At 40.2% G+C, this 18,746-nt stretch overlaps 1 protein-coding gene across 10 annotated transcripts in view; it reads left to right on the forward strand.

The window, feature by feature from the left end:
* Positions 1–18,746, forward strand: part of LPP (LIM domain containing preferred translocation partner in lipoma) — a 682,444-nt gene that overhangs the window by 508,661 nt on the left and 155,037 nt on the right. For all 10 annotated transcript variants that reach the window (XM_058732400.1, XM_058732405.1, XM_058732402.1 and 7 more), the window contains one exon: positions 9,260–9,386. In XM_058732400.1, coding sequence (XP_058588383.1) covers positions 9,260–9,386 — 127 coding nt within the window. The remainder of the gene's footprint in view (positions 1–9,259; positions 9,387–18,746) is intronic.

Below are 18,746 nucleotides of genomic sequence, written 5' to 3' on the forward strand. Positions count from 1 at the left end.
AGCCCAACACGAGAGCCTCGCTGTACAATTTATCTTTTGGTGCAAAAGGCTAACACGTGGAACCATTGACCATTCGGAGAGCCAGCAAAACGTACATTCAGTGAATGGTGTGTATTTCAAGGTCTGTAGTCAAAAGAACTCAGGGGAATCCCACCTCTCGCTAACACAGTTAATGTGACGTTCAGATAGACTACCCTGAAGTGCTTCACCAGCAAGTACAGAAGCAGAGCATTACTTGGGAGAGCATATGACTCTGCAGACATTCCACTTCCAAGAAGAAAATCATCTTTGTTAGTGGTTTGTATGCTGTCCCTCCTGGTAATTAGAACTGCCATCTATGTGATGGTTAATATCTTACAAAGGTCCTTCATATGAAATAGATGTTACTAACTTCCAGTTGGTGGGTGAGAAGATCAAAAGTAGAGAAACAAACACCAGAGGACTGAAAGTGTACCTTAGATGTCAGGCCTGGGAACACGCATGTTCCAAGCCCCGGAACTCTTGAGGCTACCTGTTTGAGAGTGGTGGGCGTGGAGAGGGACCGCTTTCTGTCTGCTCAGGCTGCGTCAGGGTCGCACCCTTGTGCACCAACAGCACAGCCTGGTACTTCCCCCTGGCTGCCGTAACATCTAGCACGCTATAACTCAGAATCGCCCGTCCTTGGCTGTGGCTCCCAATCTGGTTTAAGAATGGTGATTTGGAGGCATCGGTGTTTGGCATAGGAAAGGGAATATGCGGAAGAGGTTGTAAGACTATTACACTTTCAAAAGTGGAAAGGTGACTGGAATGGGTTTCAAAGTTAGAATCAACTTTTAAAGTCAAAACTTCTGGGTCTCCCTCCTTGCAGCCTTGCTACGCATTCTCCAAGAAAATAGGACTTAAGAATAGAAGGCCTAAGAACACACTTTTCTGCTCCTATGCAACCGTGAGGAGCATTCATTTATGGGTTTCTAGTTGCTAATAGGCAGTTCCCCTTTCCCCTTTTTTCCCTGTGGCCCACTCACTGCTTTTAACCTGAAGCAGAGTGGGTGTGCAGCAAATCTTCGGCCCTTGGCCTGAAAGGGTGCTCCTTCCATTAAAAGTAAGACGTCGAGAGTAGAGCTTGATAATTCAGTGAGAGTCAGAAAGGAGAAGCAGCCTCAGGAAATTGCCAACTGCAAACTTGACACAGTTAAATAGGAGGGGGGAAAAAAAGAAGGAAAATATCAGAAATATATTTTTTTCTGGCAGGCTTTCAGCTCCAAAATGGGACTAATTCTACCTTTTGAAAGAAGATAATTTCAATGTTTCTTTTTTTCAAGAACACATAATTGAAGTTATTTTCCCTCTGAGAGAAGGAACCTCTTGTACATCATTACAAATGGACAAGAAAAGTGAGCAGCTCTGGTCCCCGAGTGATAGAGTATTCATTATCATGTAATCTCTCTGAATATCTTGGCTGTCTTTTCCCAGTGTTTATCTGCCTGGGCGGTGCTTCTCTGGTAAGGTTCAGATTTGTACTAAGTTCAAGTTATCTAGCACCTTGTAACTAGGAAATGAATGGTGGGTCAACACTCACAGGAGAAAAATGACCCACACCGAGGTCAGTATCACAGTCACTCAGGAAGCTGGCATGATGACAAAGAGAGGGTAGCCATTTTGTAAAATGGATCCTTAACGCATATATTTAAATAGTAAATCAGTGGTGACGAAGATTAAAGGTGGTGGGTGTTCTCCTTGGGGTCTTCACTGTTTGCACCCCAGTGCAGGCTGTTTACTATGCTTCTTGTTGCATTTAGGAGGGATGGTGAAGTTCTTCTTGGCTCCCCCCGAGGAGGGGTGAGCATCGGGCGTTTAACCTTTGTTTGTTCTTGATTTTCATGCCCTACATGTAGTGAAAGTTCAGTAGGCTGCAGAAACCCTGTGACCTGCCAGCTGCTTACTCAGATTCAGAATGCTGAATGAAGTTCTAGATTGTTTCAGGGGATGCTGACAAGTGGTTTAAATCCTCCTGTAAATGGAAATCTCTAATGATGATGTTTCCACTTACTCAGTGTGTGTCTGTTTTTATAGACTACAAAGTATCCGAAAATATGAATTATCTGTGATTTCCCTATAAATATCTGTAATGATATATGCCCTGCATATTATGGGCACAAAAATAAGATAGGGTAGAATCAAAGGAATCTTTGAAAACATCATTTTGCACAGAACGCTACTAAGGCTCGGGGAATAGAAGTGATTTGATCAAAATTACTGGACCCGTTAAAGGCAGAACGCAGATTAGAGAGATAAATAAGCTCTTCTGTGCTTATGGGTTCCTATGTAAGAATATGTAAAACACTTCAAATACTGTCATTGTTACATAAATGTGATGGATATTGTTATTTGTGTTAATCTGGCAGTTTCCACGCTCACCAAGGATTCCATCCATATCACTTTGTTTGCAGAAATAGTCTTCATTTTTGTACAGCCTCACCCATAACTTTTACCAGGGACCTAGATCCAAATTTGGCTACAATATTCATAATAAGCCTTCCCCGGAATATTATCACCTGGGCCACTAGCAAGAAAAAAACCATGACAGAGAGGAACCAGTTGCAGATGCTTGGACGTTTTCCATTTTCTGACACTTCTGTATCAAGAAAAAAAAATTTTTTTTTTCCTTATCTGAGGGCAAAAAACTTTATTGTAAAAAAATTAAAATATAGGAAAATAGAAAGAATATAAACCAGTCTCCCATTACTTTCAACCATGAACCTTTGAGCATATTTCCTCCCAGTCTCCCTTCTGTAACAGTTTGAGGCAGGCCAGCCTGGTCAGTGGATTGCTCTCCACAGGGTGTGTTTCTCCTTTCTCGTGCCTCTCACGGCCACATCTAACTGCTAGGGAGAATGGAAACTGTAGTCCAGCCATGTGCTCAGAAAGAGGAAGAAGTCAGTTTCGGTGAGCAGGTAGCAGTCTCTGCTTACTTAATGAATATCAGGGTCCTTAAACATAATAGCCATTAAATTGCTCAGAAATGCCATGCTGTCTGGTTGCATTTTTAAGGCATCATTGGCCTTGGTGTTTGAAGATGTTGCCAATATGTATATTTCCAAAATGTGTCTTTAGTAAAGTGAACACCCAGTTCTAAATCTCCTGATGGTTCTCTGTTTCCTAAAACAGTATAGACATTGACCACAGGTCATTTCTCTAACCTCATCTTCTAGCTCTGTTCCTCCTCTATTTCCTAACATTTGTTTTTTCTAATATGCCTGTTCTTTTCTACATGTTACTCTTGGAATGTCTTGACTTCCTTCCTTCCTTCCATCCTTCCTTCCTTCCTTTCTTTTTCTTTCTTAAATTGTTTGAAATCTATTTATCCTTCAAGATCAAACTAAGAGGATATATCCTTACTGGCAGCCTTCTCCCATCTCAGAACATTGAACTCATCCCTGTGGCTTAGTATTTACACTTACTGTAATTTTCTACTTTCATGTCTCTTGTTTCCTAAACCATGAGTTGTCAGAGGCGGGAATCATGAATAATTTGAGTTTATGATAGTGCTTGGCACTTGGCAATTTCTTAGGAAAGGTATGTTTAAGAGAGCTTTGAAGCAGTCTTCTGAAATCCACTTCTCAGTAACTCATGTGTAGGTCATATAATGGGTTTTGTTTGTTTGTTTTTTGCCTTTTCTAGGAGTGGCAGACATTTCAAAGAACACTCATATTAGTGATTAATATTGATACTTATAAGAATGTGTAGAGGCTTTGTGTTTGCTCCGTAGGACTTTTGTTTCACTAGTTAGCAGTAAACCTCTACTCTGAAAAAAATCCAAATTACTCCAAAATAACAGAGCTTAGAAGGGCCTGCGATGGCCCTGGAACTGAGGACCACTGTGGTGTCGTTGAAACACGCCTGACTCGCACAGCCCCTGGCAGCAGTCGGGGCTCCACCGAGGGAGCTCACTTTCCCTCTCTGGGCCTCCATTTCCTCATGAAGCAGGATTACCTATTACACAGGGCTGTTGCATAAACATTTGAGGTTACGTGTATGTGAAAACAGGCACCTTGAAAAGGGTCACAAAAATGCAAGGAATTATTACTATGCTGCAGTGAGTATATTGCTGATACCATACACGTCTCTATGTTTGAAGAAAGAAAAAACAGTACAATCCAGCACATCCCTTCCAGCCCCCACCCCACAAATTTTCCATTATAGTCTATTACCCAAGCACAATGCTGGAAGCTGCTTATCAAAAGATGAATTGGGCATCTTAGGATGCACTGCGTTCTGGGTGCTACTGAGAAAGAGAAATTGAAGTGAGAGAAACCCTAAAGTAATTACAGGACCTGAACTTCAAAGAAAGCCCTGGGCTGCGTCTTCCTTGGTGTGACAGACACATGGACACTAAGGAGTCTGTGTTTTTACTAATACGTATTCTTCATGCATGTTAAGTTTTGTGCCCTGTTTGGGGATGGAGGCCAGGGGCAGAGCAGGGATGAAATTCTGTGGCCAAATAACGTTCACAAGCACTGGGAGAGATGTTGTCTTGGGGTTCTTCCTCATACGAAATACCAGGAATCCAAGGTTAGCATGATAGGGGATTAGAATGTAAAAGAAAAGGAAAGTGACTTTCCAAATGTGGTACTTCAGAAACTGTATTGCAAAGCTAATAGGGAGTAATTGGAGAATAAAAGGAATGGCATATTTTTCTTAAAATCTATGAAGTCCTGACAAGGGGAGTACTTGGAAATAACCTCTCCTTGTAACGTAAGTGCTAAGGGTAGAATCTGAATTGCTGGCAGAGGACAAACCTGGCCTTCCCGCTGCCACTGTTTATGTTAAAAGGCAAGCATGTATATTAGGCCACACAATGATAAAGTGTGTCCATTCCCTCAGGGTCTGTCCTAAGACTGGGAGCAGGAATTATCAGGTTTTCCTTAATGGTTGTTGATTTAAAATAAAACAGCCAATGCCATTGACGTTACAGGTAATATTTCAGACATTTCTCCACTTTCTCCATGGGAAGCAATGTTTGGTCGGAAAAAATGCCTGGCTTTTGGAGTCAGATGACACCCTCTTTGGGGCTCAAGTTTTCTCCTTATTGCAAGTCTGGAAAACATGATGTAGGTCAGCTTCCCATCCATGCCTTCAATTCTGTCACCTGAACTGGGATTATCCCCTCCCTCAGAGGCAGGTTGAAGGTCCAGAGAGAGTCCCTTTGTGACCATGGTTTGAAAGTAGGTAAGCTGTCTATAGCATGACATGCAAAAGCTCTCTGATTTCAATCCTCTTTAGCAACTGAGAGATAACCTGGACAGGCCCATTCTACAGAAGGGAATCTGAAGTCATCCAGGGTTCACAAGCTCACCCGAGGACCCCAAGCCAGTGCCTGAGTTAAACCTCTGTCTCTAACCATAATTTCACCACCTCACAGTCCCTTCACTCTCTGGCCACACATATTTTAGGATAAGCTCCCCACCTCCTTCCAGTCTCATGGCTCTCCCGTCCTCCCTGTACTCCAGAGAGAACTTTCTAATCTGATTAGCTCACCTCACTGCTGAAAATCCCTAATGCGGTTTCTGTTGCCTGGACATTCCTACCTGAGGGTCTGTAGATATGTTTCCCGTGGCTTGTGAGCTTCCTGAGATTATAAGTAAATTCAGTGTGCGTTTTTTTTTTTTAATTTTTTTTTTTAACGTTTATTTATTTTTGAGACAGAGAGAGACAGAGCATGAACAGGGGAGGGGCAGAGAGAGAGGGAGACACAGAATCGGAAACAGGCTCCAGGCTCTGAGCAGTCAGCACAGAGCCCGACGCGGGGCTCGAACTCACATACCGCGAGATCGTGACCTGAGCCGAAGTCGGACGCTTAACCGACCGAGCCACCCAGGCGCCCCCCAGTGTGCTTTTTTATGGATGTCAGTCTCTCTCTGCCAAAAGGGAGCTCAGCTCATCAGGTTTTCAGAGTTGTCTGTGGTCTCACACAGGGCCTAGAGCCCTTGGCCCCTAGGGAGGCCCTCAGCATCCGGTATGGCATGGTAGTCATTAGCTGGCCCTTCCTTTCTTTCGCCTCTTCAGTCTTAAACACAGAACCACTTGCCTTTTTTCCCATTCACACCCAACTGTGTCGCACCTTTGGCCTTTTGCTCCTCTCAGGGCCCCCATCTGACCTGGGTTGGAAGCCTGTTCCAGGGCTTTGCTAGTATCTGACATATCTTTATCGCTTGAATTCCTTGCATTTAAAAAGTTGTACTTCATGGATTGCAGAAGTAGAATTACATATTGTAAAAGAAACACAAACTTAGAAGTTGAAAGGTCCCCGGGATTCCAAACCCAGAGATAAATCCCCTTTAACACTTGAGTGTATGTCCTTTCAGACTTTTTTTCCAACCTATATATAGAACAGTACATAGGGGCACCTGGGTGGCTCAGTCAGTTGAGCGACCGACTTTGGCTCAGGTCATGATCTCCCGGTTTGTGAGTTCGGGCCCCACGTCGGGCTCTGTGCTGACAGCTCGGAGCCTGGAGCCTGCTTTGGAATCTGTGCCTCCCCATCTCTCTGCCCCTCTCCTGCTCATGCTCTGTCTCTCTCTCTCTCAATAATAAATAAATGTTAAAAAAATTTAAAAAAAATAAAAATAAAAAAAAGAACAGTACATAATTAAACTGTACTTACTTTACAAAAATGGGGCCATCATTTACACTTCCTATCCTATAACTAGATCTTTTCCTTTGATCGCATGGCCATGTCACCTTTTCATACCTTGCAGATAGATTTGTAATGTACCCTTTTAAAAGCTTTTCACATTCCATTGTATGTATCTATCATTGTGCATTTAAGTGACCTCTTACCCATGGATGAATAGTTACATTGTTACTTCAGGTTCCTCCTTTTTTTTTCAAATATGGTTCCTGTGACTGGCCTTGGTCATATAATTTTATGATTATTTCTGCAAAATTTTCCTAGAAGTGATAACATCTGTGCCATTTAAAGTTTAATATCACTGGCAAATCGTTCCTCCAATGTTCAAATGCTATTTGCACTTTAGAGGAGACCTTAAATTTAACATTTAATGTTTATTGAATAAATGAGTCTAGGATGGGCTCTTGTCCTGGGTTTATCATAACTAGCCCTGCCCTGATCTTTTTGGGTGTTAAATTTCCTTATCTCACAATGAATAAAAGATTCCAGCATGCAGCTCTATTTTTTTTTTTTTTTTTTTTTTGTCTCTGTCACCGGCCACATACCGTAGTTTATTCACTGTTGTCCGTTCTCCATCCAGATTGTGTCCAACAATGAAGTAAAATCCCAATGTAAGATTAGTAACCAACAAAAAAAAAAAATTGAGGGCCTTTTAAAGGCTTTCTGCATGTCCATACTTGCAACTTCCTGTACATTTCAAATACCTAAAAAATGAAAAATAAATATAGAGAAAGGTCCAAACGGGTGCCAAGTAACAACTTGACATATGCTTAAGTGGCGTTTTATGCCTCAGACATCACACAAATAATCAACATGTATCTTGGAGTGGTTGAAATACATGTTGGTAGTAAGGATGAAACATTTGTACAGGTATTTGTACTTTGTAGGATTTTCACATCTAAGAACTCATTTAGTACAGGGAGGAGAACAGGTGAATGAATATGCAGCTATAAGTTTTGTTGAACTGATTCTTGTAAACTGTTCATGAAAGGAGAAATTCTTGATAACAACTTAAGGATGCATAAACAGAGAGGGAGACAAACCATAAGAGACTCCTAAATACAGACAACAAACTGAGGGTTTCTGGAGGGGAGGTGGGGCGGGGGGGATGAGCTATATGGGTAATGGGCATTAACGAGGGCACTTGTTGGGATGAGCACTGGGTGTTATATGTAAGTGATGAATCCCTGAATTCTACTCCTCAAACCAGTACTACACTATATGTTAACTAACTTGGATTTAAATTAAAAATTAAAAACATAAAAGTAAGAAGAATTTACATTCTCAGTCCCAGCTTTCTCCATTAGTCGTCATGGCCATCATTATTTCTTAACTTTTTAAAAAAATGTGTATTTATTTATTTTTGAGAGAGAGAGCATGCACACAAGCAGGGGAGGGGCAGAGAGAAAGGGAGACAGAATCCGAAGCAGGCTCTGGGCCCTGAACTGTCAGCGCAGAGCCCCACACGGGGCTTGAACTCACTAACTGTGAGATCATGAGCTGAGCCGAAGTTGGATGCTAACCCAACTGAGCCAGCCAGGTGCCCCACTTCTTAACTTTTTATAAGTTTTTTTCTGTTATAAGCACATTGATTAAAGATGCTGGGGTGTGATACCGGAAATGGTCAAAGTTATAATATATGCAAAGGAAAACAGAATTACACGTTATACATTCCCTTTTATTTACATCATGCGAAGCTACTTTACATCTGGCATCTGGCCTTTCTTTTTTCTCTACATACTTTGGATTCTTGGTCAAACATCTCAGGTAATCTTTCCCCTGACACTTGACTCCCTGACAGCACTATAATTCTGGCTCGCTCACCTATTTAAACACCAACCCAGTATCAGCGCTTTTGATTTACCTCCCCCATTTGGTATGTGGCTGCTTGTAGTACTAGGGGGAAAAGCTACTCAACCACCTTAACCAGAACACAAGGCCATTCACTTTCTGCCCCCCTGTACCCCATAAGATCCATCCCATCTCCTATCTCAAGCTTTATACAAGCTGCAGAAATACACTACTGCCGGGAGCTCCTTAAACCAGTTAGCCTTTTCTCACCTGAATATAAGAACCGCTGCCTATAAGTTTCCTGCCTTTTAGCTGAATAAGTCCTAGTCTGCACCTGCCTCTTCTCTGGAATACTTCCTTTCAGGCTACATGAGAGGTCCCTTATGTACCCTGATTGTGCAGTTCCTATAGTTGCTTTATCTTTAATTATTAATGTGCCTGTACCTCTCATTTGACTGTAAACTCCATAAGGGGGGAAGCTCAATTTATTCATCTTGTTTTTATAAATATACAACTGCTCCATAGTGACTGCTTAGCAATTACTGAATGCAATAGATTCCTACTGTTGTAAAAATGGTTTTCTAAAGCCCGGTAGATGACTCATCTCACTAAGACAGGTGAATACTGACAATGATGTGTCCAAGATCAGACACCGAAGAATGTTAAAACTGATTCTAAAACCCAGATCTCTTAGTAGCCATGTCCAGTACCTTCTCCTGTACAATGCAAACGCTACTTGATTGCTTTGATTGTCTAGATTGCATTTAAAGAGCTAACTGTGTGTTTTCTGCCTTTCAGAGTGGACAAACAGGATCCATGGGGCCTCCAGCTGTTCCCCCTTCATTCCGCCCTGAAGATGAGCTCGAACACCTAACCAAGAAGATGCTGTATGATATGGAAAATCCACCTGCTGATGAATACTTTGGTGAGTGGGGTTGAGAGCTGGCTTCTGAAGTGAATGCCTTGTTCGGTTTTTCTTAATTGATAATGAGGAGTATCAACATCTCCACTGGCAAACGATTTGGGTCTAGATGCATTGGAGTTCGAATGCACATGCACAAAACGGAAGGTCCTGGAAATTGCTTTGTGAGACTGCCATAAATGTGATATCTGTTCAGCTCATGCTAAAAGCACACGGGTATTGTACAGTTTCTTGGAATACAAATTTGATTTTAAAACTAATTTTTGACAATTTGTAAGCTTCTCTAAATTAGGCAGAAATAGGATTTCTGTATGTGTTCAGGCTCCTCACTGGTCTAAATATTTATATACGTGCAGGGACATCTGGGTGACTCAGTCGATTGAGTGTCAGATTCTTGATTTCGGCTCAAGTGACGATCTCACGGTTGGTGAGATCGAGCCCCATGTTGGGCTTTGCTCTGACATTGTGGAACATGCTTGAGATTCTGTCTCTCCCTCTCTCTTCACCCCCCTTTTCTCTCTCAAAATAAATAAACAAACATTTTAAATAAATAAGGACATAAATATTTATATACAAAATACAGAATTGGGTAGTGTCTAAATTCTGTACTCTCAATTCTTTCCCTCTGAAAGTTTGGGAAAAGATGTCCCACTGTATTTTTTTCAACCTTCTCCCCTCTCCAAATCTGTGAACAATTATGAATGGTTATTTCATCCAGTCCGTTAGTGTAATGTGAATTTATGAACTAAATGCCAATTAAGAGGTGTTATGAATACATAACCTGTACTTGGAGGTTGTAATTATTCAGGAGAGATAAGAAAAACACATAAGTAATGACTAATCTTGGTAGAAAACCATAAGAGGCATAAGAGAGACTTATGTTAAATATTATAAAATTTAAAATCTCTACTCCTCAGGAACATCAGGAATGCCTTCTAAGGGAATCGGTGGCACCTGAACCTGGCCCTTTTAAAGCAGTGCCTCCCAAACTTTCTGTGATGAAAACTGTTTCTTTCTCCATCTGTTGGAGGCCAGTATTTGTATAGAGCACAGTTAAAATTAATCACTAAGAAAATGAAATAAAAACAATACAAAATGGAAGGCCAAATTTTACCATTATGAGATCTAACAGGGATGTATTACTCTATTAAAGTGTTATATTATTTTCTAAATACTCCCTGTTTTTGTACTTGTTCCATTGCAGGGTGATAAACATTTCTTAAACACCCATCCATGGACCACAGTTTGAGTAGTGTCGTTTTTGGGACATGTGGAGAGAGGATATTACATTGAGGGGAGAGCAGCAGCAGAGGCACAGAGGTGGAAACATTACACAGGGCTTTTATTTTTTCTGACATTTACTATTTTCGTGTCTCCCCCTTGCTTCCTATTTGGGAATATGTACTATTCGGTGAACTGAGGGCCCTGATCCAAAGCCACGCCATAGATGGAATGGGTTAGGATATGAAAAATGTAGCACTGATTTATATATAGGGTATAGGTCAATAGGGGCAATAATTAATTCTGGTTCTGGTCTTTTCTGTGCCCTTGACTAGCTAAGCAGCATTGAAATGTGCTCCATCTGCTTAAGCCCCATTTCCCACCTTGGTAAATCAAGAGGGTGCAGCAAATGATTTCTAGAATTTCTATCAACACTAGTAGTTCCTATAGAAACAGCACTAATCCAAAGAAATACAACAAAACTAAAAGCTAAACATAACTGGATAGGACAAATACATGGAGAATAGTTATTTTAAAAGAGTCTCTAGTTATATTAAAATATACCAAAAGTGCATCATACTCTTGTTCTTGATATGGGGAAAAGTTTTATATTGGAATCTAAGGTAAACTTTTTAAAATATCATGTTAAAAGCAAAAAATAAGGTTACCATATTAAGGTATATTAAAAATAAAAAGCAACTAACATAACATGTATATATGCCTCAAATATCATAGCAACTAAATACATACCAATAAGGAAAATTGAACATAGATGGTATTTGTGCTTATGAATATGTATTAAGATCTCTGCGAAATAGACATAAGTTAAATATTATCTTTGCATTTAAGAACTGCCCTAGTTACTAGCGTGGACAGCTTGAACAACTCTCTTATGCTCACTCAGTCTTTGTTTTTGTTTTGCTTTATCTATAATATGGAAATAATTGCTAGCTCATACTGTTATTGTGAGTATTGAGTGAAATATTTATAGAAAGCACTTAGCCAAGTTCTTGGCATGTAGAATGTCCTCAATAATCAAAGTTATCCCATGCTTTATTTAAGAAAATAAAATATGCCCATTAAAAATCCATTAATAATACCTGATTTAAATTTAAGTTCCTACCAAAAATAGAACATGTGTCACCAATTGGTAAATAATCATTTAGCCAAATAAGGATTATGAAGTATGAGAGAGAATGTGGAATAATGATTAACTTTTATTGAGTGCTTACAATATGGTGTCACTATTTTATGTACTTTATAAGAATTAACTCATTTTATCCATATAGAAAATATATAACCTCGTAAATGCTATGATTATTTCCAGATTAGGAAATTGAACCACCAAAATGTTAAGTAATCTTCCCAATATCGACAGCTAATAAATTGCAGGACTGGATTAGATTCCAGACTCTACTCTTTTTTTTTTTCCTTCTAAAAACTTTTCCCCCAGCTTTCCTAAGATAGACCAAAAAACAAAACAAAACAAAACAAAAAACCCAAAAAACAAACAACAACAACAACAAAAACAATTGCACATAACCAGGATCTACAACTTGGTGGGTCTGGACATATGTATACATTTGCCTTGCCATCAACACAATCCCACTAATAAACATATACATTACCTCCAAAAGTTTAAGCTGGATAATTAGGAATGGTTTTATGGAGATCAGCTTTGGATAGACAGAAAATAGAAGAAGGATATTCTCTCCTAAGTAGATAAAATGAACAAAATACAAGTTGAGGTCAGGATTATTTAAGGAAAATTTACTTTAGGTAGAAAACATCCACCAAGTGCCTATTACGTGCAGACTACTCTGCTAACTGTTGGAGACATATAGAGATAGGCAGACAGTGATCTTACCTTTGAAGGTGCCTTTAGTCTAATAGAGAATATATACAGGGTTATAGTGTTTAATCCTAACACAAGACTGAAAGTGACAAGTGACTGAATCAAAGTTGAGCCAAAGTTCTTTGAGAATTCAGAAGAAAAAGGAGAATGGACATCCCCAAGCAGGAATGAAAGCATGTTTATAAAATGGTTAGCATTAAAGTTACGTCTTTAAAATTATGCTAATAGAGATTTGGAAGAGGGATTACAGTAGAGAAGCTATGTCATTTCCGATGAGGGGAATTTTAACATAATGTAGAATAAAATCGTTAGAGTGAATCGCCAATGTGGAAAGGAACAAAAATTAGGATATAAGGTTGGAGAAGAAGGCAGGAGTCCTCAATGGATGGCGGATTTAATTTAAAAACCTATTAAATATTTGGGGCAAGTTTAGAGAAACTTGAATATGAGGTATATATTAGATAATACATCAACATTCATTTCTTATGTGTGGTAGTGGCATTGTGGTTATACAGAACAGTGTCCCAATTTTTAGGGGCAACATGTTGAAGTATTTAGAGTGAAGTGTCATGATATCTGCAACTTACTTTCAAACAGTCTAGATAGATGATAGATAGGTTGATAAATCTACACATATATATAGATACAGATACAGAAACAGATACAGACATGGACACAGACACAGACACAGACATAGACATAGATATAGATATTGTGGGGAGGGCAAAATCACTTTACATTAAAACACCTAGAGATGCCATTACCGCACAGCTACACAGGACATCCTTCTTCCCCCCAAAGGTATTGAAGCTTCACAAATGAATTATGTTAAGACTCCTTCCTTGGGTGGGAGAAATAGTTACATTCCTCTGCCTTCTAAACTTGAGTATTTTAATGAATTTTTGAAAAATGTTTGCTTGTTTGTTTGTTTGGGGAGAGAGAGAGAATGAGAACTGGGGAGGAGCAGACAGAGAAGGAGAGAGAGAATCCCAAGAAGCTCTAACCTCAGCATGGAGCCTGACTCGGGGCTCAATGCCATGACCCTGGGATAATGACCTGAGCCAAAATCAAGAGTCGGATGTTTAACTGACTGAGCCCTCCAGGCGTCCCAATGAATTTGAGCTGCCTTCTCTTGTGTACGTTTCCTTCTTTTCTACTGGACACATATCTTTCCTACTGCTGAAGAGATGATAGTCATTAGAATGGTGATGACAGAAGCTGATATTTGTCGAAAGCTCTATTCACAGTCACAGTCTGACTGACAGGTCTGGTGACAATGTCTTCATTTTTTTAGGGGAGGACACAGAGATTAGAGAAGCTGAATGAGTTGTTCAAGGTTTCGTAGTTAATAAGTTTCAGGATTTGGACTTTTTCTTGTCCTCTTGAGTCCGTGCTGATTCATCACCATTACAGAAAGGCATATGTTGTTCCTGCAGATTGTCAATAGTTGGCTATCCTGCCTCTTGTCATCCTTTCCCTCCCCAAGTCATGATCTTCAAGTGAGAGACTATCTTTGCCCAGGGCCATTAGTTGTATAGTCAGAACTTCAATGTCACTGGCAATATATTTTAACTGTGTATAACTCCTGAATTAACTGATGTGACACTAAGCATGGGCTTTTCGCCATGGTTCAGATACCTACTTTAAGACTGCACACCTAATACCTCCCCACCAACCATGTTAGCTGACTAGCCCTTCCGTTGACCATGAGGGGAGGAAAACTGCTGATAACTACAGCACATCTCAACTGACTTTTCTTAAGTCAGACCTTGATAAAATATTACAAGCAGGTGCACTTCTCTAAGCTACTCCTCAGCTGGGCATTTTTTTTTTAATGGTTCTCCTAAAAAGATGTCAGTTTTAGTGTTTCCATGCACTTCCTCTTCCATCTACTTCAAAAAAACAGGGATTGTTTCATTCCAGTATTAGGTAAATGCCACAAGGAATGGACCATAGCCCATCAGATGGGTGAATCCATATCTTTAAAGAGAAGACAAAACTCCCTCATGCTCTGAGCATTTTCCATCTACTTAGCCTTACATAATTGGACTCTAGAAGATGCCCAAGTGTCTTTTCTCCCAATGGAGTCCTTGAGAGGGCCTCAAAACACTACCCTGTAGGGAGAAGAAAGGAAACACACCAGAAAATTGGAGGTAGAAGAAAATTCTGATCTGATTCAGTAACCAGGCAGTGGGTCTTTGGCCCAAATCGTTTGCAGCAAGGCTTGCATCTTAGAGCAACCCGTTTCCCTGGGCAACTAGGAAAGCATGTTTTTACTAGGGGAGATTCTCAGTTCCAGGGATACATGTACAGAAAGAACAAGAGGTGATGAACTATGAATTATTATAAGTTAGAGAAAACTGCAGAACTTAAAATGAGAGGCAGAATTTTAAATTTAGCTATTAAAAAGAACGGGGAGAAAGGCAACACTGCCAGAATATTAGGGAGTTTACAGGGCTAGTTGCCATCATTGGAGCTTTTATTTTTCAGACAGTTTTCAGGAGGAAATGGAATGGAAAGTTGAGTTTGTCTGTAGATATTTTTGCCACATCTTTTGAATTGATCCAAGAGTTTTCCATGTTGGTTGACACACCCCAAGCCTGTAAGTTTTGCACTTTCATTCATATTGAAAGAGAAAGTATGTTTGTGGAGGAGAGGTTCCACATTGTGATCCCTGTGTCCATGGCACAATTCTCCCCCAAATAATGGTGTTCTGGCTGCACAGACCCTGAGACCCAAGACAACATTACTGGAATGTAGTAACTCTGGAAATGAGAACTGTGATATATCTGAGGATAGAATGAAAATATCTACCAGCTTATTTTTAAACACAAAGCTGTAATTATCTTGGCATCGCTTACATAGTGTTGTCTTATTCCTTTAAAAAAAAAAAAAGTGAAGTGTGTGAGTCTCAAAATTGTCTAGTGAGCTATTTGAAGAATCCCTATGCCTTCAGAACAGCACTAGGTAAATTCTCTTCACAGAACTTGGCATTTGTCTAAGGATTTTTGTTTGTTTGTTTCTCTCTGAGTATTGTTATTGAGGTATATTGGGAAATTTTACATAAAGACAGTTCTGAGGGAACTAGGAGAGTTGGGCAGAAGTGGAAGGTAAGCAGCAGTGGGGACCTAGCATGTGGTAAGCCTCAAGAGAAGAAAGGCATGGGTGGGCCTGTGCTATAATTACTTTATTAATAAAACTAACTCACCATACTTGGTGCTGTGTATCTTCTCAGTGGGGAGCAATATGGAGGTCCAACGAATGTTTGTGAGTAGAAAGAGAGAACCCCAATCAATGAGGATGGTAGTCCATTCCTCTTCTGTGCTAGTAAGACCTGTTGATAAGTGAGTATGTCTAGGGGATTTGGACTATGATGCCTAGGAAACTGCAAACCACTATTTGAGATACTGTTGAAGGTGTGGAGAAAAGAAGACCTGGAGCCCGAGTGCTGCTGGAAGACTCCCATGTGGAAAAGAATTAAACTTAATATCCATGCTTCCAAAGTTAGCAACAAAGCAAGGCAAGTGAGGGGAAGCTGGCACATTCCCATGTAGTATAATGAATTAACTTTTTGAGCAGACAGAAACCAGTTCTTGGAAGAGTCTAGGCCCACACCCAATAACCCCTTGTCGGGGAAGCGGTGATCGGTATTCCAGCATCTCATGGACAATGAGATTGCATTCGGAAAGTACTATCCTGCTCTGATGGTTCAGTGACTTGGGTGTCTAAACTGGCCTAGGAATCAGCCTCTTCCGTCCACTGTCTTGTTCTACCCCCAGATTATCATTACTGCTATCTATATACCGCTTGTAAAACATTTCCTACTTGTTATATCATTTGAGCTAAACAGCAGCCCTGCGAATCAGACAGTATTTCCCCCTGTTTGGCACATGAAGACACACAGGATCTGAGTAATTAAGGGACTCCCCACTCTCCAGGGCCACCACCCGCCCCTACAAGTCAGAGATCCCATAACATAGATCCCCTACGTGGCACAATTGCAGTGAGGCCCAGACCTACTACTCTAGAACCTGTTCTCTTTCTACCCCATCACACTCTTTGCACCCTGTTGCCAGATCGGTCATAAACCTGGAGGTAGACCAGTCACCAGGTTCTGTGCTTTAGCTTTTCTGTCAGTACAAGGAATAACGTGTCTGCTCTGAAATGCACTTAGAGGGTCTCAGCTGAGAGGTGCTAAGTAATTTGTTTTTCTTTGTTTTTATGATTTTGTGTCAACAGTGTAATGTCCAAGGTATGCTGTCAACTATAAACTGGGAAATGACTCCAGGTGCACAGTTGCCTTTAGTACAGGTGGAGCCTGAGGCCTTTAGGATCTTATTTTCGCACACACACAAAAAATGACCTAATTAATTAAAAACCCCAAAAACCACAATGAGAGAAAAATTAGAAAATGCGTAGCTTAGAGAAAAGGTTATATTGATTTAGGAAAAAAAAATGGATTTCTTGGTTTTGCTTCTCTCCAGCTCTTTGTTTAAGGTATCTGTGGGTCATGGGAATAGAATGTTTTCTAGTTAATGAGACATATTAGATATATTTCCTTTTGTGGTAGTGATTTCTGGTAAAATGTTTGCTTGGGGCAATATATGTTTACAGCACTAAATAAATAATCCTCAGCATTGTATGTGTTCCATCTTAGCACACGTTAATTTTTAATTAATTTGGCTATCGAGTGTATTTTTAAGCATTGATTTGGGAACCTGGACTTATAGTATCATAAAGAAGAATTTAAACGTAGAAACTTTGAGAAACTCTCCAGAATCGTGTTTCGTTTTCCAGAAAACTGAAGTCCAAATGACTCATTCAAGGTCATACAGCTGGAAGTGTTTTAAAACTCTATGGCCAAAAATTCCTTTCTGAATAAAGAATAGCAAGTAGTCTTGTCTGCTGGGAAAAGGAATGGCAGGGTTATTCAGAAAAGTGAGGAAGTAGGTTTGCCTGCTGTTTTTATGAACCCACTCCTGGATACTCCTTATTCAAACTTGAGTGAAGAATGGGTTGTCCTTAAAAATAATACAGTCAGTAACTTGTTAGGGCCTATGTGTGTATACTGTCCTGAGTTCCTTGATTTTTAAATACAAAATAGCTGAAGAGATCCCCAAAACCCTTTTTTTTTCATTTTCATCAGATTACTTATTTGTAATATTTCTTGTCTACTTTCCCTACTAGAATGTAAATGTGATTGAAGGCAATATTTTTTTTAGTTCACTGCTGTGTCCCCATCTTCAATTCTAGAACTAGGCCTGACTGATAGGAGATGTTTAATATTTGTTTAATTAATTAATCAACATATAAATGAAAATTGTGAGGAAACAAATGCGTATTCCCTGTGGCAAGACATGGTATACAGTAAACTACGGAGGGATAATATTTCATTCATTTCATAGATATTTATTTAGCGCCTTCTAGAATCATAAAAGGTTAGAGCTGGAGAGAATCAGAGACTGTGTAAGGAAAACTCCCTCATTTTTAGAGATGATGAAGTGAGTGACTTTTCTAAGTTGCAAACTAGTTAGTGATAGAGCCATGGATTACAATTCAGACTTTCTCATTATTTCTTCAAAATTTATTTCTTTGGAAGCACCTGGGTGGCTCAGTTAAGCATCCGACTCTTGATTTTGACTCAGGTCATGATCTCACACTTTGTGAGTTTGAGCTGCACATCAGGCTCCATGCTGACAGTGTGGAGCCTACTTGGGATCCTCTCTCCCTCTCTCTCCCCCTCCTCCACTCACTCACTTTCTCTCTCTACCTCTTTCTCTGAAAATAAATAAAAAGTAAACTTAGGAAAGAAAAGTTTTCAAAAGGGGGGTTCCTGGGTGGCTCAGTCAGTTAAGAATCCAACTCCTTATCTCAGCTCAGGTCACGATCTCATGGTTTTTGACTTCAAGCCCTGCATCGAGTTCTCTGCTGACAGTGCAGAACCTGCTTGAGATTCTGTCTCTCCCTCTCTCTGCCCATTCCCCACTTGCTCTCTCCTCTCTCTCTCTCCCCCTTTACTTATTTTGAGAGAGAGAGAGAGCGAGAGAGTAAACTCCATGCTGTCAGCCCAGAGCCCAAAGTGGTGCTCCATCTCACAAACCATGAGATCATGACCTGAGCCAAAATCAAGAGTCAGACACTTAACTGACTGAGTCACCCCGGGGCCCTCATTCTTTCTCTTTAATCACTTTAAGGCATGGAGAATGTGTAGAGCAAGGTACAGTTGCTACATTCCTTGAACTTCAGTAAAAACTAGATTGACACCCTTGGACTTGATCTCTTTTACA

This window comes from Neofelis nebulosa, chromosome 5 (assembly GCF_028018385.1).
Source record: "Neofelis nebulosa isolate mNeoNeb1 chromosome 5, mNeoNeb1.pri, whole genome shotgun sequence".
In the NCBI taxonomy this organism is placed as follows: domain Eukaryota; kingdom Metazoa; phylum Chordata; class Mammalia; order Carnivora; family Felidae; genus Neofelis; species Neofelis nebulosa.